The sequence below is a fragment of the Oncorhynchus tshawytscha genome, linkage group LG07 (genome assembly GCF_018296145.1).
Source record: "Oncorhynchus tshawytscha isolate Ot180627B linkage group LG07, Otsh_v2.0, whole genome shotgun sequence".
Taxonomy (NCBI): domain Eukaryota; kingdom Metazoa; phylum Chordata; class Actinopteri; order Salmoniformes; family Salmonidae; genus Oncorhynchus; species Oncorhynchus tshawytscha.
Window position 1 is genome coordinate 32156578 of NC_056435.1, and position 26046 is coordinate 32182623.

At 41.9% G+C, this 26046-nt stretch overlaps 3 protein-coding genes across 5 annotated transcripts; 1 reads left to right on the forward strand and 2 right to left on the reverse strand.

Moving 5' to 3' along the window:
* Window positions 1-95: 95 nt before the first annotated feature.
* Window positions 96-7247, reverse strand: LOC112254375 (activity-dependent neuroprotector homeobox protein). The gene is made up of 4 exons (XM_024426897.2): window positions 6883-7247; window positions 3471-3587; window positions 3162-3254; window positions 96-2954 (listed from the first exon to the last, which is right to left on the reverse strand). The coding sequence occupies exons 2-4, from the start codon at window positions 3576-3578 to the stop codon at window positions 699-701; spliced, it is 2457 nt and encodes an 818-aa protein (XP_024282665.2). The 5' UTR covers window positions 3579-3587; window positions 6883-7247; the 3' UTR covers window positions 96-698.
* Window positions 7248-9142: 1895 nt separating this feature from the next.
* Window positions 9143-13014, reverse strand: si:dkeyp-97e7.9 (DEP domain-containing mTOR-interacting protein). 3 transcript variants are annotated; one of them, XM_042324298.1, is made up of 9 exons: window positions 12218-13014; window positions 11723-11901; window positions 11343-11466; window positions 10914-11092; window positions 10551-10763; window positions 10270-10407; window positions 9918-9988; window positions 9706-9810; window positions 9143-9609 (listed from the first exon to the last, which is right to left on the reverse strand). In XM_042324298.1, exons 1-9 carry the CDS (start codon window positions 12301-12303, stop codon window positions 9484-9486), a joined length of 1221 nt encoding a protein of 406 aa, XP_042180232.1. In that variant the 5' UTR covers window positions 12304-13014; the 3' UTR covers window positions 9143-9483. The 3 variants fall into 3 exon arrangements, with proteins under 3 accessions (XP_042180232.1, XP_024282668.1, XP_042180233.1); XM_024426900.2 differs by having other exon boundaries at window positions 10270-10410; window positions 12218-13005; XM_042324299.1 differs by lacking the exon at window positions 10270-10407.
* Window positions 13015-13471: 457 nt separating this feature from the next.
* LOC112254379 (transcription factor MafB) lies at window positions 13472-15560 on the forward strand. Its single transcript, XM_024426906.2, has one exon. The coding sequence runs from the start codon at window positions 13783-13785 to the stop codon at window positions 14773-14775; it is 993 nt and encodes a 330-aa protein (XP_024282674.1). The 5' UTR covers window positions 13472-13782; the 3' UTR covers window positions 14776-15560.
* The last annotated feature ends 10486 nt before the right edge of the window (window positions 15561-26046 follow it).

Consider the following 26046-nt stretch of genomic DNA (forward strand, 5'->3'; position numbering starts at 1 on the left):
AACAAATATTTTTACTTTAATAAATGAATTATACAATGGAATATATTTGCATAACAGAAGGGCACAATGACATGATACTAGTGTTGGTCAAATGAGAAGGTTAATTGCAAACAGCTTTATTAAACAAAAGTGAACATAGGCATACATATTACCCTGCTATCTCTAAAATGTAAATGACAATAATACATCATATGGGTGGACAACCCATATGCATATATGAAGAGTGAAAGTTTTTTTTATTACACTTAAAACGGTGACATTAGTCTGAATGTATGCATAATCTAATGTAGGCCTACTAAATATGTACAATGTTACAGCCAATATTAGTTACAGACGCCATACATTTTATTTTGCACCATTGTTTAGCTCACTTCAGCAAATGTTTATCTGGAGCCAGAAATTAAGTTTGTTTCTATACTTGTGTAGTTCCTAATTCATAAGTCATTGTTCTTTACTTAAACTGCGTATCCCACTGACTTTATGAAGTCTTCATTTGTCCTGTCAGCCTCTCATACTTTCCTATAACCGAATAATTGTAGTGTGCAATGATTACCTGCACCAAACCCCCGTTATACTTTGTGTACCGCAGGTCTTTTAGACTTCTCACTTTGATGTCTCATGTTATCAAACCAAGGCACCTTCTCTCTTGAAGGCCCATCAATGCTTGGAGTTCTCTCTTCTGGCAGGTTTGATTTCTCTTAAGATGTGACATCCACAGATTTGTGTGTGTCAACTTCCCCATTCTTAACAGAACAGTCCTCTTGTTCTGACTCACTATCAGACGAGTCAATTGATATGGGTTCTGTCACTTCTGTGTAAGTACTTAGCTTGAGGGTACAGTTAATTGTCTCGCATCGTTTGCTTTGGTCTGTGTTAAGTGTCGGCCTAGACTTAAAGGCTTTCTCCACTGAGGTGACAGGGAGCTTGGTTTTCTCCTCAAAGTCCATGTCATGCTTCAGTCCCTTGAGTGCCTGCATGTCAAAGCCAAGTAGCACTTTCAATTTCCTGGTCTCACAGTCCCTCTCACATGACCTCCTTCGGTGAGCGAAGTGACTGGCAATGTCAGACTTCCAGAGCCACAGGCTTGCAGACAGCTTCTCTTCTTCCTGTGAGGTTAGATAGGGACGCCGATTGAAATAGGCTGAGAGGAAGGCTTTTCGTGCCTCATAGGTCTTGTGCTCATAGCTTCTGGGGTCCAACACTAGATCCACAGCCTCCCCTGGCTTGTCCATGGGGTAATATCCAACATCATTGTTAATCTTCATCCTCTTGGAGTCAGACATGGTTTGGGTGGGTAGCTGACGCTTTAAGAACCCTGCACCAGAAGAGTTGAGTGTTAAGGCAGACTTTGGTCCCGGACCCTTCTGGGCCCTGCCCACAGCTCGGCACTGCACAAGATGCAGAGTGATCGTGGAGGCCACCATGTTGCTGGTGTAGACACCCAAACAGTGGATGCACTTGTACGTCAACTTCTTCTCCACAGGGTGCATCGTCTGAAGCACTTGGTGTCGTTCCCTCAGATGCTGTGCCAATGCATCAGAGATGGGACCCTTGAGGATGGTGAAACACAGTGGGCATAGGGTCTTGCCAACCTCATTGCTGCCAGATACAGTGGCTTGACTTCTGGCAAGCATGTCATTCTTTCTTTCTGGCATCTTTGAAGGCAGACTCTTCACTGGAGTAAGGAAGCTGTTCTGAGCATGGGAAGCCATAGACTGCTCCTGGGCAGCTACAGGTTCCTTCATGTTATAGGTTATAACAATAAGCTGTATGATCTTGTTCTTAGCCTGCCCAATTGTGAGGTCAAAGGTTAGCGGGGAGGCAGCTGGAGGACCAACAAAGTCATCTGGGTGAGCCTGACCCACATGATCCAGCATTTTCTCCACATTATTGAAGCTGGCATGACACTGTGGGCAGGTGAGCCCATGGATCAGCATGTGGTTAAGCAACGTGTCACTTGGCAGATAACGGTTGCAAAGCAAACACTTACTGGTGAAGTTGTGGATCTTCATGATGAACTTTGCAATTGCCCATACCTTCTTAGCCTTGTGTGCCTTCTCAAAATGAGCACTGTACAGGTTTTCAGGGAAGAGCTCATTGCAGACCGTGCATATCTTCCACTTCTGTGTTTGGGATGTAAGACTAGTGTTAGCACCAGAAACCTGCTTTCCTGAGGGCGACGTTAAGTTATTGGATAAGGAGGCTCTGCCTTCTCCCAACCCACTATGGCCAGGAATGGTCAAACGCTGGCCAGCAATAGAGGACTGACTGGTCATATTCTTCAGTCCAGAAGGCCCCTGCTTTTGATGGGTCCCCACCATATGGCTAACCTGTTCAGACGTCAGAGTACGACCCCCAGTCACCACAGAACCCTTCTGGGTCATACCATAGCTTTGTGGTCTAGACACCACAACATTAGCATGTCCAATCATGGTTGTCACCTGAGAGCCAATGCGCTCATGATATTCAATGACATGCTGCACTAATGCCTCATAGCTACGGGTGGAGAACTGACAGCGCTTACAGAGGATGTTGTTACCATTGACAGCATTGGCTCCATTTTTGACTGATGTCTCTGAGACCATGGCAACATAGGGTGAGACCACATGCTGGAAGTGCTCCCTGTATATGTGCCTTCGCACAACATTGTACAGAGGGTCCCGGTAGGTACACTTCTTGCAATAGTACATTGCCCTCTCCACCTTGTTATTTGCACCCATAGCAGCCCCCTGGTAGGCACCCAGACCCTGACGCACCGCACTGGATATGTGGAAGACCTTGACATGAGTTTCCATAGTCTTCTTGCTCGCAGTGAAAGTGCAGTAAGGACAGTTCAGCAGGATGCGGCTCTCAAAGTTGTTCCTGTGGACATTTCGAAAGTGGTTCTTGTAGCCTGAGTAGTACTTGGAAGAGAAATGGCACTCTGTGCAGCAGAAAGGCTTTGACCGGTACTCCTGTAAGACACAAATACCCAGGAGAGTTTAAGAATGGGACACTGCACCAAAAAATTGTAAATTGTTTTGTTAATGATTGCTCCTTCATCCAAAACTAGTTTGACTTATGATTGTGACCAACAAAGAAGCACTATAATCATTACAAGCCCCAAAATAAGTGGTAATTGAATAACCAATCTTTTAAATTGACTAGTGCGAGTGATTTACCTGTGTTTTGGAGAATGACGGATCCCATGAACAAAGTTCCAGGCAGACAGTATTCTTCACATAATTCTCATCTGGGCAAAATTCTTTGAGGTCCTATGTGAGAGGGAAGAGCAATTTGATCAGAAATCACAAAACTGTATGCTGGATCATGTCAAATTGGAATACATGCCTATTCATTTCTACCACCACAATGGTTGAGAGCACAAGTGACGACAAAATTATAAATGAAACTCACAGAAGTAACAGACACACTTCAACCAAAACCTTAGTGATAGGTAAAAGCTATGAAAAATAAACATTTAAGCTCACCTCCGCTTGCTCCTTGCAGTACTCCAGTCCAATGTCACTAAGTGCCTTCTTCACCTGTTTCCTTGCTCTTCGTATGCTAGTGAGGTTGTTCACAGGGAGTTGATACATCTTTCCAGTCTGCAAGAAGAATACATCAGGGAGAATTCTATTAGTACTCATGTCAAACCTATATGGCCTACATCGTTACAGTTGATGGTTAGCTAGCTAGTGAATTTTAGCTATATTCGCATAGACATGACATCAGTCAAAACAAGACATGGTATCAAGAATAAGATAAAAATAGCTGAAATTAGCTACCTACGATTCCCTGCATGGCAGCTTCTTGTCATTGTTGCTAGCAATCTGGCCACCCAGAATCACAACACAGACTTTTGCCACATTGAATAGCGCGCATCGTTTGTGACGTTGTCAGCTAACCAATCTATAACAATTTTCTTACATTCATTTATGAATAAGATTTTTTTGTTGTTGATTCAGCACATTTTTCTATAAATTGTTGAACATAATAGACTCCAGTCTACAGGCATATCAAAGTTGCAGAGTGGGATCTCAGCTAGTTAAAAATTATAACATGGCACACATAGTAGGCAATGCAAGTTTTAGATTGGTTAGTCTAGCGAGTTATCTATACTTGTAGTAATAATGGGCAAACCAACCAGGCCCTTACAGCACAGCATGTGCCCATGGGCTCTGACCTCCAGGGGGAACCCATTGATTTCGATAGTCACTCTCAGATAGCATTAACATAGCATAAGTCATGGCAAAATGTGAAGTCCCGTAACACTTGACTTGTGGGGGGAGGGGGGGTCGTAGAGCAAAAAAGAACACCATTGTGATTGTCAGAGTCTCCCCTTTCCATAGAGTGGTCAAGAAAATGTATAGGCCAAACCGTTCGGACGCTACAGACATTTTTGTGAGAAGAAGCTTGGCCACCTTCGACCGCAGATGTGGAAAACAGACATAGGCGGATGCGGCGGACTGAGACGCAGGCCACTCAAAAAACTGATCTCTCTAGCTTAAACTGACTGATTTTGATGGGGATTTTTTATTATTTACTTAAACTAGCACGGAACCCAAACAAGTTGTGCGCGTGCGCCATCATGCATAAATGTATTTTGTCTACCCACACCAAACGCAATCACAACACGCAGTTTCAAATATCAAACAAACTCTGAACCAATTACATTAATTTGGGGACAGGTCGAAAAGCATTAAACATTTATGGCAATTTAGCTAGCTAGCGCTTGTTAGCTAATTTGTCCTATTTAGCTAGCTTTCTGTGGCTAGCTAATTTGTCCTGAGATATAAACACTGAGTTGTTATTTTACCTGAAATGCACAAGGTCCTCTACTCCGACAATTAATCCACACATAAAACGGTCAACCGGATGAAATAATTGAATAATATAGATTTCTAAATGTATTTTGCAACACTCGCGGTGTAGCCAGCTTGTTAAGGATTAAAACTGCAGAAAGGTCTCTCCGCCCCATGACAAAATTATCAGAATTGCTTGAAATGTGTTATAAAATGTAAAAATTATCCGCCCCATGGAAAAATGTGTGATATTGCAGGAAATTAATGTTAAAATGTACATTTCTGTCTACACTGTCAAGGGCCCACTTAGGGCACCCAAAAAGCTAGAGCCGGCCCTGCTTACAGATTAAACATTATGGAGTTTTTAAAGCCTCTTTGATGTAAGGTCCCCTTTTCAGCCTGTGAAATCTGAAACCACTTGAAGCTGGGGTGTCCCTCCTAACATTTCATTTTCTTTTCAACTCCTGGCTGAATCCTACATCACCAACAAAGCATATGCCTGCAATCCTTACATCGTAGCGCAGCAAGAGAGTGTGGTTTCATCGCGGTAGCACATTCAGAAATCAAATTATAGCCATTACTCTAAAATAATTCATACACGTTAAACAAAAAAAACACTGTCATAGACGGAAAAGATTAATATGAGATGAAAGTCAAGTTCCTAACGAGTTCAGGAAGACAAGCTAAAGCTCTTTGAATCGTTCACAGCTATCGGGGAATACATTTTGATTAAGAGACATTTATAAAATATGCACATTTTGTTTAACACTAAACATACAAATATGCATTTTACAGTTATAAGGAAGGTGAAATCTTGTTAGTTGTTTTAGAATTTGAATATGCATTATTTAGAAAGTATACAAGTAATTTCAAGCCTTATTCATACAGTTTTGTTGAATAGGAATTATATATATCATATTTTCATCATATTTGTACTAGGTACTTGAGCTTCTGTCCTCAAAGGTGACTACACCTCAGCAATGTATAACTATTTTTTTTTATCAGAAAGGTGAGATTTTAACCTTTGAGTATGCAACATTACTAGTTAATGTTTATGGCCCTCTCATGATAAATAATTACTTTTGAGGATATTGTAGAGGACATTTCGATTACATTTAGTTACCTTTAACTGGTTTAAAGGAGCCCTGGGTAAGGCCAAAATGTCATAAACATACCAACTAATTATCTCGCAATTAAGCTTTTAGATCCAATGTCAAATATATGTCAACAATCGTTCCTCCAAAAAGGACCATTCTATGGAGAACATTTCGTGAAAATCCTCAAAAATATTTTTTTATGCCCATGTTTCGTATAAAATCACTCTGATGCCTTAGCTATTAAGTTAGTTATGATTATTTGCAGTTGAAAATCATAGCTAAATCCCAAGAAAGCCGCATGGATGGCACAGAAGTGATGGGACTTTAGTTCTGGCACAACAGTATTTATTTTCAACATATATTTTGGCCTAGGTTGTGATGTCGTGACTACAGCAAGCTAAACGTGGTAATAATGGCAGCGTTCAGTCAAAGATTTTGAGACGACTATCTAGCTAACGTTAAATTAGCTAGCTAACTTGGCTTAGTTGTGCCTGCAAGTTAGGCTTTTGAACTTATGGTACCTAAACTAGCTATATTGTTAACAGTAAAAAGCTAGCGACTATTTCCAAATGTCAGTGCACTGAAAAGTCTGGGTAGTATATAGCTAACGTTAGCTATTGTTACCGTGAAAGGGCATCATTTTTAGCAAGCATAGAAGCCAGCTAACGTTAGATCTCTGGTGTTGGTAAGCTTGCTAACCACGATGGTTATTTAGAAAACGTTGTTAAACACAATACATGACTGTAAACTGAAGTAGAAAATACACATCATGGATGCTAGTTACTATTTAACTTACTTGCTAGCTGACGTCTGGGGTTAAGCTTAGTAGAAAGCGAGCTGGCTAGCATGCAGTAGTTAGCCAACGTCCAGCCGATCAGTTAGCTAGCGTAGCCATGCATGTTTGTCAGCTAGTTAACGAGTTGCCTCACATAACGTAGCTAGCTAATGTTAGCTAGCTAATTATCAAACACATTTAGGGTCTGTCCTCCAACCAATCTTACCTGGTATGTCTCCGAACCCGACCACAAAACAACTGGGAGCCCAAATGCTAGTTTACAAGTAACGTTAGCTCGCTAGCTGGCCAACGATTGAATCCAACTCAATGATGCAGTAGTTGTTCGTCCTCGCCAAGCCGGTGTTGCTGCTTAGCTAGCTAGCCGAATCTCTGTGCCATCTGCAATATGTTAGATTACTTTCTAACAGGCAAAATATTTGTGATACATGCTAGTGCATATTAGATAAAAATACATTGGACTGTTACAATAGACTCTGATAATCATCAATAAATCCTTCCCTCCTGAATGTTCCCAACTAACCCCAACCAAATCAACAATACAATCCAAAATGGCGAGGAGAAAAAGACGGAAGTGAATGTTTGGGGATGAGAAGTTTTTAATTTACGATTTTTTTTTCTGAGATACGTGCTTTCTTTAGCACTGAGTATGTAATTGTTTCAAAGGTCACAACAATGATCCTTACGTGTATCAATGATCCTTGTGTATAAATAAGGAAAGTTTCATTAGAAGTATGTTTTACTTGAACTGGACCCACCCACATAATCCAGGATATGTGGGCCCATGGAATACTACTGCCTTTTTGATATATACTGAACAAAAATATAAACTCAACATGCAACAATTTCAAAGATTTTACAGAGTTACAGTTCATATAAGGAAAACAGTCAATTGAAATAAATCCATTAGGCTCCAATCTAAGGATTTCACATGACTGGGAATACAGATATGCATTTGTTGGTCACAGATGTATATAAAAAAAAGTAGGGGCGACACGTGGATCAGAAAACCAGACAGTATTTGGTGTGACCACGATGCAGAGCAACACATCTCCTCTGAGTTGATCAGGCTCTTGATTGTGACCTGTGGAATGTTGTCCCACTCCTCGTCAATGGCTGTGCGAAGTTGCTGGATATTGTTGTGAACTGGAACACGCTGTCATACACGTTGATCCAGAGCATCCACATCAAATCAAAATCTATTGGTCACATACACATGGTTCGCAGATGTTAATGCGAGTGTAGCGCAATGCTTGTGCTTCTAGTTCCGACAGTGCAGTAATATCTAACAAGTAATCTCACAATTCCCCAACAACTACCTAATACACACAAATCTAAAGAGGTGAATGAGAATATAAATATAAATATATGGATGAGCGATGGCCGAGCTGTCCTTGATTATCTTTTTGGCCTTCCTGTGACATCTGGTGTTGTAGGTGTCATGGAGGGCAGGTAGTTTGCCACCGGTGATGTGTTGTGCAGACCGCACCACCCTCTGGAGAGCCTTGCGGTTGAGGGCGGTGCAGTTGCCGTACCAGGCGGTGATACAGCCCGACAGGATGCTCTCGATTGTGCAAAGTTTGTCAGGGTTTTGGGTGACAAGCCAAATTTCTTCAGCCTCCTGAGGGTAAAGAGGCGGTGTTGCGCCTTCTTCACCACACTGTCTGGGTGGGTGGACCATTTCAGTTTGTCCGTGATATGTACGCCGAAGAACTTAAAACTTTGCACCTTCTCCACTGCTGTCCCTTCGATGTAAATCGGGGGGTGCTCCCTCTGCTGTTTCCTTTGTTTTGTTGACGTTGATTGAGAGGTTGTTTTCCTGACACCACACTCCGAGTGCCCTCACCTCCTCCCTGTAGGCTGTCTTGTCGTTGTTAGTAATCAAGCCCACTACTGTTGTGTCATCTGCAAACTTGATGATTGAGTTGGAGGCGTGCATGGCCACGCAGTTGTGGGTGAACAGGAACTACATTAGGGGGCTGAGCACCCACAAGACGCCATACATGTGGTCTGTGGATGTGAGGCCGGTTGGACGCCCAGCCAAATTCTCTAAAACAATGTTGTTGGAGGCTTATGGTAGAGAAATTAACATTCAATTGCACATTTTAGTGTGGCCTTTTATTGTCCCCAGCACAAGGTGCACCTGTGTAATGATCATGCTGTTGAATCAGTTTCTTGATATGGCACACCTGTCAGGTGGATGGATTATATTGGCAAAGGAGAAATGTCACTAACAGGGATGTAAAAAAAAATGGAGAGAAAGAAGCTCTTTGTGCATATGGAACATTTCTATGATCTTTTGTTTCAGCTCATATAGCCTTGTTTATATTTTTCTTCAGTATAGTTTTGGCAGGCATTGCCAATTTCTCTCTAGGCTAGCTACTGAAGCTAAATCATGAATAGACGTAATAATATTTAACAGGCTGAATCTACAACTCAGCTATCCAGAGCTCAACAACAAAGCCATGCACTGGGATAATTTTTATTTCAAGACTCCTAAGAAATTGGAAGTAGTTTACAGATCTTTTTGTAGGCTACAAGGGTTGGGTTTAGACAGGCATCCTAATTCTAATCTTTTTAAGTAATTGATCAGTTGACGAATTAGATCTGCGCTGGAAAAACTCTGATGTGAAAAGATCTGATTTTACTGGTCAAAAGACCAATTAGTGGATAAGATCATCATTGGGCTGCCTGTCTAAATGCAGCCAAAGATACCACAACTTTCCCATTTGGCACACAGCACACAATAGTGGAGTTAGTTCAGGAGATTTTGGAGGTTGATTTTGGAAGATTTTGAAGGGACTCCAAGTCACCCCAGTGGTTCCATGACCTCCAACACAACAGTGTGAGGTCCGGTCATCACCAACCTGGTGACCTGGCGGTAATCCAGGTGAAGAACGCTCCGCCCATTCACCTGGCACACAAACTGACGCACCTAGGCATTAGAAGTAGAAGTACAGGAGAATGTCATGATAAACACATATTCATATATTACTGTGTGTGTAACTATTTTTGTATGTGTTTGTGTTACCTTAACCCCTGCAGCAGCAGCAGGGCTTCCAGGATCGACTGCCTGCACGTAAACTGGAGCCACACCTCTGATCACAAAGCCCCAGCCCACTGCATCTCCCATCACCTGAGATGCAAAACACTGGTATGAGGGGGCTAAAACATATTTACTTCCCCAATAGAGACAAGACTAGAAAGAGGAAGGACATACAGTATATTGGCCTTATAGCTCACCGTCAACACTCTCTTGATGAAAGGTGCACCAGGGGACAGTAGCTCCTCACATGTTACATTCCTCTTAAGCACTGTCAAAACCAATGTAGAGTTTTCTTTTCGGTGTTTAAATACATGATTTTATCAATAGCATTGCTATACGATGTTGACCTCTGGGAGACTTGGCAGGTCAGAAAAAGTAGGCGCTCTTGCTCAATATTAAATATTTTTAAATGTTGTTATACTTTTTGGTTAAAACATTATGTTTTGCCCTTAATGGCCTTCATCAGAGACGAACTGCTTAGGGAGACTACATCTTTGTAAGCCTGAACAGAACTAATTATGTCAAAAAAGAACAGAGGGACGATCTGACCTGATTTTGGATTGCATCTCACCACTGGGGCAGAGGAGAGTGTGGCAGGGGGTAAATATCCACTAGCATGTAGCTGCAGAGAGTTCAAATTGGCCTGATGCACATTGGGTATCATCTTCAATGGTTTATTGGGCTGCACTGCTATGAGAGGTCAGACATAAATGCATGCATGTTTGCATAAACAGCTCATCCACTGTGTCACAACAGTATAGGCAACCTTGGAAGAAATGTGCATATGAAGTATTTTAGAGCTCTTGCTTTGTTTTTATGTTTGCATTTACCAGATTGAAAACCACTGCTTTCCTCTTGTGGGGGGATCTTGGGCAGGACAAAGGGGCTGTCGGCATGGTTGTCCTCCAGTGCATGCACTGATGCACCTTCCTTTTTGTCTCGATCAGTTTCATTCAAGAGCTCAGACAGGTGGCGCCGGCGGCGAAAATTGATGCAGAACTGATACAGTAATCTACTGTCAAAGAAGTCGTACTTCTTTGACACTAATGGGAATTGGGAAGAGGAGAGAGGAAAAGCATCGTACTAATTTTTCTGATAGAAGTAATTTGAGTAGGTGATCAACTGCGAGAGGCTATGGAAACAGTATTACCTCCAATGTTATCAGCCAAAGGTTAAAAGGTAACATAACTCACCATGCTGAATGATGCCATGCTCTAGCAAAGCACGGCAGAACTCCAAACCCTGGCGCCTACTCTCCGTCTCTCCATTCTGTAACAACCAGTCCATCAACTGGCAGCCAGGGATGGAGCGCTGGTATGCAACACCCTGCTCCTCCCTTAGTTGCAGAATGGAGTCTCTGCCTGTTATTAGACTGCAAAAAACAGACACACAAATCAGGTCACATCCATTTTGCACTCCAGAGACAGAATGAATGGAACAATTACACACAAACTTGTGTATACAGTTGGTAAAGTTTCAAGTTTCAGTCTGTAATCACCATAACTAGCACATACTGAGAACATAATACAGATGATGTGGTTACCCTAAGATGGGTTTGACCTCAGCAAGGACACTTGTTCCTAACAGATAGAGACCCCCAGGGTGAACAAAGTAGTTCTTACTGCTCATACAATCGTTGTCCTCGCATGAAGACCTTCACCTCGGTGTTAAATGGAAATGTGCCATCATCCTTACGGAAACGGTACAGCAATTTTGCATCCTTGAATATAGGGTGCTTGTCACAAACTAAAGAGATCAGAGTGGAAGAGAGACAAAGGAAACGTCCTGAGAGTGTCTTCATATTGCCCTACTTTATGGTTCAGCATTTTGGATCTCCCATATCAATTATCAATGTTAGTATCTTGGCAAAGCTCTTATGCTCTTGTGAGAATCTGCATTATAGGAGTTGGATATGCACTTTGTCCTGTGACAGGGCTATAAGCTCTTGGAAAAGCTACTATGCATTTTATATCCCCCGAGGAATGTTATTGTGGTGCCCTACCATGGTGCACAATGTCATGGTCCATCAGGTGTTGCATGAGGCAGACCGCTGCGGCCTGATCGGGAGCTTCCTTGTTGCTGATCAACCAGTCTGTAAGCTCTTTGGCTACAAAGCAGTTGGGGTAAGTGCGCAGATGGTACCGTCGATCCTTGATCAGTTTGCCATCATGCAGCCTCAACCTTGCAGTGAGGTAAAATGTTGAATAAAGCAGCTATAACTACTATAAGTAGACAAGGGCACATTAAGAAATATATTCAAACATGAATTGAATCAGTTTCAGTTGACATCTCGAAATGATATATTGTATCCCTTATAATTAAATGTTTACATTAAATTGGAAGGTCAGCTGAAGGAAATATGCAAACTACTATATCTGGAAGGAGCTTGTCGGATTTAGACACAGTACGTTTCAACAGGTAGCATAACCATAAAGAAAGCCAATCTCTCTCTCTCTCTCTCTCTCTCTCTCTCTCACACACACTTTCTCTCTCATACCTCAGTTGTTCTCCAGCAATCATAACTTTAGCCTTGTGCAGTCTGGCCATTGATTTTCTGTTTATGCTGCTTCCCATTTTCTCCATGTTCCTTTACTGTCACTGGTCTGAAAAAAACTACTCATTTCATTAGAAGCCTGTATGTTTACCAAATAACCAGTGCCCAGCAGCACCCTCTGACCATGTTGGATAGATGTTATGTATAAACACACACACACACAAACCGAGGGAGAGAAGGCTACAAGAAAGTACAATATGTGATGTGCTGAGAAAATCACAAGCCACCATTATCATACTTACTTGGTATAGGCTACTGTGCATGCTCTTTACATTATTTTAGCAAGGTCACTATAAAAAAGCCAACATTCACATTTTGTTTTAATTTAAAAAGAGCGGGGTAGCTATCAGACAACTAGTTTTCATTCACAGTTCAGTACACACTGAGGGGCAAGAATGAAGTTTTACCTCATATCACCTCAAGGGGTCAGCATAGATCCATGAATAGAACATTTGGTTGCCCATTCTCAGGAGAAACCCCATAGAAATACAGTTATTTAGAATTAACCTATAGCTCTATGATCAAGCCTTTGTGCTTTTCATATCATGTAAGGAGAAATCAAATAATAACACATGCAAGTGGAATATAAACACTTATTTTCAATGGACTACTCATGGATTAGAGATAGGATAGGCTATTTGTTTTTATGGGTGGTGGTGCATTATTCAAAAAGCACAACAGCTCTATCAGAATTCTTAATTGTCTTTTTGCAGAATTAACTTGCACTTAAATATAAGCACCGTTGTCCAAATATAACCGTGACGCTTTTATGTTATTCATATGGAAAGTCATATGGTAATTTAGGGCGACAAAATGTTTATTTACTAGCCCTATTGACTAGAATTAACATAGGCTATTTAATCCTGAGATGCTTTGCATTCCAGCATCAGTTCCTAAATTGTCTTTCAAAATAAACACTTTTAATACATCAATTGGCGAGGGAAAGTGTGAAGGAAAGAGAAACGTATGCACAAATTAAATAAAGAAGTAGGCCACAGTAGCCTAGAAAACGTGTACAATATGTCTGCAGGTCTATGTAAAAAAAAAAAAAAATGTGGGCTACATTCTACATTCAACCTCTGCTGGATTGTCAAAACACATACATCAGCTATTATGCAAATTGCCCTTCTCGCCGTCTTTTTATTGGAGAGGAGCATGGAGGTGTAGTCTATATCGTGTGACATCATGCAACGGTTCTTTATGAAGAAAGTGCGCTCGCAAGCAGAAACCAGTAGCGCTACACACATGCAGAGAGCTCTTGGCCCCGCCGTGGACTCTGAGCACTTTTCTTCTGTCCGATTAATAGTATGCGTTTCTAAACTTTTGAGTGAAGAGGACTGGTTTCTTTCCATTTTTGCGCACGCGTATTTTCACTGTAGATTTCATTTGACGGACTTACTGATTGTATAAAACGTCTTACCAATAGTGCAATTGTTGCAAAAGACTGCATGAGAGAATTGAGTTTTGTGACCCTTGGATGTGGCCAAGATAAATAGATCCAGAAAAGAATGACCGCCGAATCGCATACAAACCTGGGTCTGCCGAAAAACCCTTTGGGTTATGTCAGTGCGTTCGACTTGATGAAGTTCGATGTGAAGAAGGAGACAATGCAGGGGATCGACCGCTCATTCTTTGGGCCGTGCAGCGAGCTCCAGAGACCGGACTCAGTCTCCTCCACCCCGGTCAGCACCCCTTGCAGTTCGGTGCCCTCATCACCGAGTTATAATCCGGGTGAGCAGAGGAACCCTGATGATGATCTTTACTGGACGCCCAGCAGTGGAGGTTATTCTCAGCAAATGTATCCCAACACTTTTGGCCTGACACCTGAGGACGCAGTGGAGGCCCTCATCGGTACCACAGTCCACGGGCACCAACCCTCTCCACACGATCACCAACAGGCTCTCCAATCGGATTTCGAAGGGTACGGGGCGGCACATAACCTCAACGGTCATGCCCAGCAGTACCCTGGACTTAACCGTCAACCCGACGCCCTCTCGGGTCCCACTGATATGCAAGATATGCACTGCCAAAATCAATATAACCACAACAAGCACGACCTCGACTACTCGGCTCAGCACTCACCCGACTCGCAGCTAAGTGCGCACCACCTCCATCAGCAGAATCGCCACGACAGACGACTCAACGTGGAGAGCGGCTTCTCCGACGACCAGCTGGTGTCTATGTCAGTGCGGGAGCTCAATCGGCACTTGAGGGGTCTGACCAAGGACGACGTGATGCGTCTGAAGCAGAAGCGCCGAACCCTGAAAAACCGCGGTTATGCACAATCCTGCCGCTACAAACGTGTTCAGCTGAAGCACGTTCTGGAGCATGAGAAGACCAGCCTCGTCACACAGGTGGAGCAGTTAAAGAACGAGCTCAACCGGCTGGCACGCGAGAGGGACGCATATAAACTCAAATGCGAGAAATTGACTGGTTCTAATGGTTACCATGAAACTGGGTCTACCAGTGACAATCCTTCCTCGCCCGAGTATTTTATGTGAGTTTATTCTTTGTAACAGCCACAAAATCTATTTTACTGATTTTTTTTTATTGATATGCTTATTTGTTTTAACAATATTAATGATTTCATACTAGTTCTTGATGCAAACCTATCATCTAATTCAGCTTTTAATGTTATTACGATAATAAGTCAGATTTGTAATATTAATCTATAATCAATCATGCATGCTGGACATGTATGGAACTGTCTATTTAGTAGGCCTAAACTTGGCTGTTGTAGGCTACTTTGCCACACACACACATCTTCATGAACATACTTGAAATAGTTCCTCTTACTTTTGTTAAATTGAATAACCAGTCTGATTTATGAAATTACATTACATACGAGAATTAGAATATTAATTTTGTCTTCATGTAGGCTACTAGGCCGACTCTCAATCTTGTCTTACGTTGATTCATCCACCGAAACACTTGGAAATGGTTTTACTTATTTGTGTTCAGATCTTCACTCAAGTGCTTTTCTGTGATAATTCTATTCTAACAAATATAATGCATACATGGTTGATGATGTATCTATCTCCTTGTGCTGGACATCCTTTTACTCACATTGCATTTTGAGGACCTGGTTCTGCTGGCCAGATGTGGCTTAAAATTGTGTTGTTTTTCTTTCACAGACATTTTTGTTAATTGTTCAAGAAAAAGAGCTAGATTTAAAAAAAATATTATTGATTTATTATTGCCTGCAAATGACCATTTTTTTGTTACCTATCCAGCCATGTTGAAATCATTTGTCATCTGCTTTAGATCAATAAAGCCATTAATACTTCTTTGTGTTAGTCTGTTGAGTAATTGTTGGATCCACTTATAAACATTTTTCTGGCTCATTTATGTATCCTTTCATTGATTACATGACTAGATCATGGAAGCCAGTAGCTTTAGATTTCGTAAAATTTTCTTTCTCCAGAATATATATATTTTTTTAGAGACAAAGGTTTGCTTTATGTGGCCATATTGTTTTAACACTTAGCAATACAATTATTATTTTACTCATGTCTGTATAAAGGAGAAGTGTAGTGCGACAGGCAGACAAAATGTAAAGGAACCAAGTCATCTTGCTTACTTTTAATTAGGCTTATTGATGTGGAAAGAAGGACAGTTATTACAACAAGAAGGAGCTCCATTAAACACCAAATTCAAAGCTGTGACAAATGTGTTTTATAAAAAAAGGTTATTGAATGATTGATTTAAAACAAATGTCTCTCCATTTACACTCCTTTCACCATACCATAACGTCTAGGATTCATTCTGTCTGAGAAAACAAGTGTGAACTTTGCACTTGGAGCATACACATTGTATATCAGGCTCCAAGAAAGCTGTGGAAGCATGGTTATATAGTGAAAATATAAAATTGTATTTATTTATGTTTCACACACAGTCAACTGACTTGATATTTTAAAAAATTATACAAAACTTAGGCCTAATAATAAACACTTTTGCATACAAATGCACTAATTTGGCTTGTGACAAATGAAAGTGGAGTGTCTCTTTTTTCTGTATGCTGACCTTTGACCTTCATTGATGGTTGCTTCCTGAGGGACCACTGGATGTGAAGACTCTGAAGACTCACTGGCTGGGGCTGTGTGGTGGAGACAATGCCCATTTCAGACAGAATATGTGGTATATTACCTGTAACATGTGTATATGACCCACCTTCAAACAGCGTCTTATTTACGACTTTTTTGCAGGTATACATACCACTTTTATACATATCAGTGGGTAACTGGCAAAATGGGAGGGGTGGGGGGAGTTAAACCATGGTGGCTGTTTGCAGTTCAAATTAGGGAGGTGTTAAACAATGGAAGTGTTAATGAATTTACAGTAGTTTCGGAAAATGTACAGACCCCTTGACATTTCCACATTTTTTTCACATTACAGCCTTATTCTAAAATTTTTTTTTTTTTTAAATGATCAGCAACCTACACATAATACCCCATAATGACAAAGCAAAAACAGGTTTTTAGAATTTTTTGCAAATGTATAAAATATTAAAACCAGAAAAAATATTCACATAAATATTCAGACCATTTGCTAGGAGACTGGAAATTGAGCTCAGGGGCATCCTGTCTGCATTGATCATCCTTGATATGTTTCTACAACTTGATTGGAGTCCACTTGTGGTCAATTCAATTGATTGGACATGATTTGGAAAAGCACAGACCTATCTATATAAGGTCCCACAATTGACAGTTCATGTTAGAGCAAAAACCAAACCATGTGGTCAAAAGAATTGTCCGTAGAGCGTTGAGACTGGATTGTGTCGGAGCACAGATCAGGGGAAGGGTACCAAAAGAATTCTGCAGCATTTAAAAATATATATTTTATTTATTTCACCTTTAGTTAACCAGATAGGCCAGTTCAGAACAAATTCTAATTTACAATGGCGATCTGGCAAAGATAAAGCAAAGCAGTGCGACAAAAAACAACACAGAGATAACACATAGGATAAACAAAAATAACAATAGAAAAATCTATATATAGTGTGTGCAAATGGAGTAAGAAGGTAAGGCAATAAATAGGCCATAGTAGCAAGTAATTACAATTTAGCAAATTAACACTGAAGTGATAGATGTGCAGATGATTATGTGCAAGTAGAAATATTGGTGTGCAAAAGAGCAAAAAAGTAAATAAAAACAATATGGGGATGAGGTAGGTAGTTGGGTGGGTTATTTACAGATGGGCTATGTACAGCTGCAGCGATCGGTAAGCTGCTCAGACAGCTGATGCATAAAGTTAGTGAGGGAGATATGTCTCCAACTTCAGCGATTTTTGCAATTTGTTCCAGTCATTGGCAGCAGAGAACTGGAAGGAAAGGCGGCCAAAGTGGGTGTTGGCTTTGGGGATGACCAGTGAGATCTACCTGCTGGACCGTGTGCTACAGGTGGGTGTTGTTATGGTGACCAATGAGCTGAGATAAGGCGGAGCTTTACCTAGCAAAGACTTATAGATGACCTGGAGCCAGTGGGTCTGGCGAGGAATATGTAGCGAGGGCCAGCCAACGAGAGCATACAGGTCGCAGTGGTGGGTGGTAATATGGGGCATTGGTGACAAAATGGATGGCACTGTGATAGACTGCATCCAGTTTGCTGAGTAGAGTGTTAGAGGCTATTTTGTAAATGACATCGCCGAAGTCGAGGATCGGTAGGATAGCCAGTTTTACGAGGATATGTTTGGCAGCGTGAGTGAAGGAGGCTTTGTTGCGAAATAGGAAGCCGGTTCTAGATTTAATTTTGGATTGGAGATGTGTAATATGAGTCTGGAAGGAGAGTTGACAGTCTAGCCAGACACCTACAGTGCTGTGAAAAAGTATTTGCCCTCTTCCTGATTTCTTATTTTGTTTGTACTTTTGTCACACTTAAATGTTTCAGATCATCAAACAAATTTTAATATTACACAAAGATAACCCAAGTAAACACAAAATGCAGTTTTGAATTGATAATTTTATTTATTAAGGGAAAAAAGATATCCGAACCTTCATGTCCCTATGTGACAAAGTAATTGCCCCCCCTTGTTAAATCATGAATTTACTGTGGTTAATCACATTTTTTGGAAAGCTGAGTTCAATTTCACTAGCCACACCCAGGCCTGATTACTGCCAGACCTGCTGAATCAAGAAATCACTTAAATAGAACCTGTCTGACAAAATGAAGTAGGCCAAAAGATCTCAAAAAGCAAGACATCATGCCGCGATCCAAAGAGTGGCCGGCCTACCAAAATTACCCCAAGAGCGCAGCGACGACTCATCCAATAGGTCAGAAAAAAAAACACAACAACATCTAAAGAACTGCAGGCCTCACTTGCCTCAGTTAAGGTCAGTGTTCATGACTCAACCATAAGAAAGAGACTGGGCAAAAATGGCATCCATGGCAGAGTTCCAAGGAGAAAACCACTGCTGACCAAAATTAACATAAAGGCTCGTCTCACTTTTGGCAATAAACATCTTGATGATCCCCAAGACTTTTGGGAAAATATTCTGTGGATTGACGAGACAAAGGTTGAACTTTTTGGAAGGTGTACGTCACGTTACATCTGGCATAAAAGTAACACAGCATTTCAGAAAAAGAACATCATGCCAACTGTCAAATATGATGGTGGTAGTGTGATGGTCTGGGGCTGCTTTGCTGCTTTAGGACCTGGACGACTTGCTGTGATTGATGGAACCATGAATTCTGCTTTCTACCAAAACATTCTGAAGGAGAATGTCCGGCCATCAGTTCGTGACCTCAAGCTGAAGCGCACTTGGGTTCTGCATCAGGACAATGATCCAAAACACACCAGCAAGTCCACCTCTGCATGGCTTAAAAAAAAACAAATGAAGGTTTTGGAGTGGCCCAGTCAAAGTCCAGACTTGAATCCGATTGAGATGCTGTGGCGTGACCTTAAAAAGGTGGTTCATGCTTGAAAACCCGCCAATGTGGCTGAATTAAAACAATTCTGCAAAGAAGAGTGGGCCAAAATTCCTCCACAGTGGTGTGAAAGACTGCTGCTGAGGGTGGAACCACCAGTTATTAGGTTTAGGGCAATTAATTTTTCACATAGGGCCATGAAGGGTTGGATATCTTTTTTCCCTTAATAAATCAAATCTTCACTTAAAAACTGCATTTTGTATTTACTTGGATTTTCTTTGTGTAATATTTAAATTTGTTTGATGATCTGAAACATTTAAGTGTGACAAATGTGCAACAAAAATAAGAAATCAGGAAGGGGGCTTTTTCACAGCACTGTAGGTATTTGTAGTTGTCCACATATTCTAAGTCAGAACTGTCCAGAGTAGTGATGCTAGTTGGGCGGGCAGGCGGGTGCGGGCAGCGATCGGTTGAAGAGCATGCATTTAGTTTTACTAGTGTTTAAGAGCAGTTGGAGGCCACGGAAGAAGTGTTGTATGGCATTGAAGCTCGTTTGGAGGTTTGTTAACACAGTGTCCAAAGAAGGGCCAGATGTATACAGAATGGTGTCGTCTGCGTAGAGGTGGATCAAGGAAACACCCACAGCAAGAGCGACATCCTTTATATTAGCAAAGAAAAGAGTCGGCCCGAGAATTGAACCCTGTGGTACCCCCATAGAGACTGCCAGAGGTCCAGACAACAGGCCCTCCGATTTGACACACTGAACTTTATCTGAGAAGTAGTTGGTAAACCAGGCGAGGCAGTCATTTGAGAAACCAAGGCTGTTGAGTCTGCCGATAAGAATGTGGTGATTGACAGAGTCGAAAGCCTTGACCAGGTCAATGAAGACGGCTGCACATTACAGTCTTTTATCGATGACGGTTATGATATCGTTTAGTACCTTGAGCGTGGCTGAGGTGCACCCGTGACCAGCTTGGAAACCAGATTGCACAGCGGAGAAGGTATGGTGGGATTCAAAATGGTCAGTGATCTGTTTGTTAACTTGGCTTTCAAAGACTTTAGAAAGGCAGGGCAGGATGGATGTAGGTCTGTAACAGTTTGGTTCTAGAGTGTCTCCCCCTTTGAAGAGGGGGATGACCGCGGCAGCTTTACAGTCTTTGGGAATCTTGGGCGATGCGAAAGAGAGGTTGAACAGACTAGTTATAGGAGTTGCAACAATGGCGGTGTATAATTTTAGAAAGAGAGGGTCCAGATTGTCTAGCCCAGCTGATTTGTACAGGTCACGGTTTTGCAGCTCTTTCAGAACATCTGCTATCTGGATTTGGGTGAAGGAGAAGCTGGGGATGCTTAGGCAAGTAGCTGTGGGGGTGCAGAGCTGTTGGCCAGGGTTGGGGTAGCCAGGAGGAAAGCATGGTCAGCTGTAGAGAAATGCTTATTGAAATTCTCGATTATCATGGATTTATCGGTGGTGACAGTGTTTCCTAGCCTCAGTGCAGTGGGCAGCTGGGAGGAGGTGCCCTTATTCTCCATGGACTTTACAGTGTCCCAGAACTTTTTGAAGTTAGAGCTACAGGATGCAAATGTCTGTTTGAAAAAGCTAGCCTTTGCGTTCCTAACTGATTGTGTATATTGGTTCCTGACTTCCCTGAAAAGGTGCATATCGCGGGGACTATTTGATGCTATTGCAGTACGCCACAGAATGTTTTTGTGCTGGTCGTGGGTAGTCAGGTCTGGAGTGAAGCAAGAGCTATATCTGTTCTTAGTTCTACATTTTTTGAAAGGGGCATGCTTATTTAAGAGGGTGAGGAAATTACTTTTAAAGACCAACCAGGCATCCTCAACTGACTGGATGAGGTCAATATCCTTCCAGGCCTTAGAAAGGCCTGCTCGCAGAAGAGTTTTTGGGAGAGTTTTTGACAGTATTGAAGGGTGGTCGTTTGAAGGTCCCCAAGAACACAGTGGCCTCCATCATTCTTAAATGGAAGAAGTTTGAAACCACCAAGACTCTTCCTAAGCTGCCCACCCGGCCAAACTGAGAAATCGGGGGAGAAGGGCCTTGGTCAGGGAGGTGACCAAGAACCCGATTGTCACTCTGACAGAGCTCTAGAGTTCCTCTGTGGAGATAGGAGAACCTTCCAGAAGGAGAACCTTCCAGAAGGACAACCATCTCTGCAGCACTCCACCAATCAGGCCTTTATGGTAGAGTGTTCAGACGGAAGCCACTCCTCAGTAAAAGGCATATGAAGCCCGCTTGGAGTTAGCCAAAAGACACCTAAAGACTCTCAGACCATGAGAAAAAGATTGAACTCTTTGGCCTGAATGCCAAGCGTCACGTCTGGAGGAAACCTGACACCATCCCTACGGTGAAGCATGGTTGTGGCAGAATCATGCTGTGGGATGTTTTTCAGCGGCAGGGACTCGGAGACTAGTCTGAAACAAGGCAAAGATGAATGGCAGAGAGATACTTGATGAAAACCTGCTCCAGAGCTCTCAGGACCTCAGACTGGGCGTTCTTTGTCACCTCTCTGACCAAGGCCATTCTCCCCTGATTGCTCAGTTAAGAATGATGGAGGCCACTTTTTTCTTAGGGACCTTCAATGCTGCAGAAATGCTTTGGTACCCTTCCCCTGATCTGTGCCTCGACACAATCCTGTCTCGGAGCTCTACAGACAATTCTTTCGACCTCATGGCATGTTTTTTGCTCTGACATGCGCTGTCAACTGTGGGACCTTATATAGACAGCTGTGTGCCTTTCCAAATCATGTCCAATCAATTGAATTTACAGCAGGTGTGCTCCAATCAAGTTGTATAAACTTCTCAAGGATGATCAATGGAAACCGGATGTACCTGAGCTTAATTTCGAGTCTCATAGCAAAGGGATTGAATACTTAAGTAAATAAGTAGTAAAAAATTCAAACATTTCTAAAACCTGTTTTCGCTTTGTCATTATGGACTATTGTGTATAGATTGATGAGGGGAAAATATTATTTCCTCAATTTTAGAATAAGACTGTAACGTAACAAAATGTGGAAAATGTCAAGGGGTCTGAATACTTTATGTATGTTAATGGATTTACATTTAATTTCAATTGTGGACTATCGTCCTACTTTATATCAAGTGTTGTTAAAACATGTATTTATGTTGTGGTTACAAACTGTAAGCAAGTGTACTGTTATATGACTGCTCAATTACACAATATAAACACATTTGTACAACATGGTTGGTGTGACTGCACATTGATTATAATGTTGTTTTTTTACATCCATTACAATTGCAAACCAACTTAAATAGATTGTATTACACCTTCCCTCAATGTTGATCACACTAGTTTTATTGTAAATCTCTGAAATTGGGCAAGTTGCAAAGATATTTAACATTTGTAAGTACTACGTAACAATGTGTACCCATACTGTACCAGCCAAAGTATTTAACATTTATCCTAAATAGGCTTGTATCATTTTCGCTAAACTTTGTAATAAAAAATGTGCAGTTTGTTTTGGTAAGATATTTACATTTACTCACTGAGAGCTGTTTAGTAAACACAATAAAACAGCATCCATGAGAGATTTTCAATAGATTGAATGTTGAATAAAAGTGTTGTGTTCTTTTTTCCTTTAACTTTTTTTCTCAAGATTTCCAATGAGCAGGTGTTATACGAATGGCTTTAACCTTTAACCTGGCTGACTGTTTCTCCTCCACTCATACAGTATATGACCTCAGAGTGTTGACCTTACCCTCTGTGCAGTGTGTGAACTGCCTCAGAAACAGAGCACAGGTGCAAAAGCACTTTCCCACTGAAAACAGTAGGCAGATTCCCAGAAGGTCATTCCACTGCCCAGGGTGAGGATCAAGTGGTCTGTTTGTAGTGTCTTCTGCTTGTCGTCACCAATGTGATACACAGGAGCAGAAAGATGTGAATCAGGCATGGACCCGCTCCCAAGATCTGAATATGTAACAATCCTTTGATTTCCATCTATTTACTGTAATAACCAGTGCAATTACAGTGGATTTGTGTGTGTATGCATGTGCGCTTATATATCTGCCTGCATGTGACAGTCACTGTGTTTAGTATGAAGTAGATTGTTGAAAGAGAGGAGACAGCGGTTTGCGCTCCTGTAACACAGTTTGCAGGACACCATTCTAAAAGCCATTAGCCAGCTCTTTTTCATTGCATGTGATAGGCTAGTGTGCCTGATGTGGAAGCCAAGCACTTCCCCCTCCTCGCTCGGTCTCTGCCACCAACACCCCCACCCCACACCCCACACCCACCGCCTCAGGCTGATTACTGAGTCAGCAGGATGAAAGGTGTCTGCTTCTCTGTGGCGTCAGCGAGAGAGAGTTGAAGAGAGACGGAGAGAATGGTGGAGAGAGAAAATAGACTAGAGATGGAGAGAAGGAGATAAATGGTTTACAAACACAACATATGGATGGAAAGAACTAGAGAAACAGATGTATTGAGAGAAAGAGTGGTTGAGGGAGGAAAATATAGTGGAGGAGGGCATGCATCATCAGCCACCTTTACTCCTTTCAAATTCACAAACAGTTGACCTTCAGTTGACCTACCAGCAGGTCATCACAGTAGAGTAGACCATTTTAAAGTGTTATCATCAGTTATTACTGCTGGTTTAGTTATAGTTGTAATGTAATACATCGAAAGGGACTGATTCACTTTAAATTCTATTGCTCAATAAAAATGTGTAAACACAGGTGACAACATGATTTTAGGGTACTGTTCTTGTTTGTAGTGAAGGTAATTGTGTGATGGGGGATGGGGCAGGCAAATGGTGTCCTGCTCTTGGAGCTTTGTGCTGATTTGCCGAGGCCTGGCTGCTCCACAGACAGTGGGCACAGACATAGGAATGTTAGGGATGTGCGCCATTGTGTGGGGAGAGGCAGTGTCACCAATGAACACAGCCAGGGCGTCAGTAATGGAGGGGTGCGGGGCAAAAAGGGCCTTTTCTACTCAAACTTCAAGCCAATCCACCATCCTCACAGTCATACCCATCCTTAACAGAAGTAGGATCTTAATTTGTAGTGTATTTGGGTTTTAAAAAGGCTTCTGAAGTTTGTAATGTCTATGTTGAAATTTCAGACTTGATTTCCCCTTACAAAAAATGTATTAACCCCTACAAAAATGTCCATGAAATATAATCCACATAAAATAATTCACATTTCCTGATGCTGCAGGATTATTTTCCTGCTGTAGCAAATGGATCAAATTAAGATCATACATCAGTAGCTAACCCCATACAACAGCAAGGCCAGGGGTGTAATATTTGTCACAGCAAATGCCTCTCCTGCCAACAGTTACAGTAAAAGTATGATTTTTCATAATTCACCTGCTTGCTGAGGAAATATCCATGATAATACCATCCACTGACCAGACATTTGACATCTACAGCAGCAGGACATTACCAGTCAGAGCCAGTTATTTCCAACTTAACTATTGTTATTGTGCAATGGATGACCTGTCTATCTGTGGCTTCACGTGAACAGCACAGCAAAGAGTGGAATAGAGGATGGGATGGGGGGGGGCTTCCTCTTTCACTTCCTATATGAGGGTCCAGTCAAGTGACTCTTTGAGAGAGTGGGTTGTGTGGTGCAGGAAAATGCAGCTCGGGCAGCGGTGGTTTCCGCTCAGGATGTCCAGTCCTATCTGTGCAGAGTTGTGCCAATCTGAATCATGCACAGATTACACATGCACACACACAAACATGCACACAAACATGCACATTAGGATCATTATTGAAAGTACTGTATGAATCCTAAATGTATTAGTCAAGTCTCTCAAGTCATAAGTGACACTGTTTTGTCTTGTGTTTTTATCTAATCCCTTGGGTCTACAATAAAATGCACGTCTTCAAGCCAAGATGGCCACATCTTGAAGGGTTGTATTGTAATTATGATGGCACTACCGTAAATGACCCAGTTTATCACATGACAGCTTCAGCAGAGGAGACTCGTGATCCAGATTAATGTGTAGCTCCAGTGCTATAATAAAGGTGGCAAGCTATCTCGTTTGATGTAATAGAGCACCAGGAGACAGTCCTGTCTTCTGCGTGTTTACAGGCATGAGTCACTGAGGATCTGATAAGGATCCCCCCTGATAAAGCAGCAATCACATTTCTCTGAGTACTTCTGAGAGGGATGAGACAATTACTGACCCTGGACTTTGGAGACAGAGCAAAGGTAACACTCTGCATATAGTAATTCACAGTTTAAAGGCCCTCAACTGTAACAAGAATTCAATGGAGTTTATGTATATTGTTTGAATATTAGCTCAAAATCTAGACATGAGCACAATGTAACAGTTAAATCAATTGTACAATTCAGAGACCTAAAATAACCTAGTGTCCCATTCCCACCCTTGTTTTTCTGAAGCTCCTGACAGTTCTTACAGTAAACAGTTCTTTCTCTTTTTTTTCTCTTTCTTTTCATAGTGGTGACATAGCAGTTTATTGGCCGAGAGGGGAACATGGAAGTTAATTCATGTAGTGCTTAATAAACAGAGAGCAGCAGCAGTAAGCTGGAGGTCAAAGATTGAAGCTGGTCATGTGAGAGAGACAACAGGGAAAAGAGAGAGAGTAGAGTTGAAGGAGAGAAGAGAAACGAGCAGGAGTTCCTCTCTCCTTCACTCTCATTTCCCTGCTAGGATTTCCTGCTCTGTTTTATGGGGGTCACGCAGCTGGCAGGCGCCCTCCTGTTTCAGTCCGTAACGATGACAGTCGTCCATTAGTGCCCCGTAGAAACATGAGCCACGGAGGTTAACTCAGGCTCTTCCCCCCCTGACTGCCTCTTCCCTTTTCACAGCCTCTGGCCCTTGGCACTGGTTCAGTATCTGGATGGCAAGGGCAGAGTTGGAGCTCTCAGTAATGTTAGCAAAGCAGTGACGATTAAGGGTCATTCCCC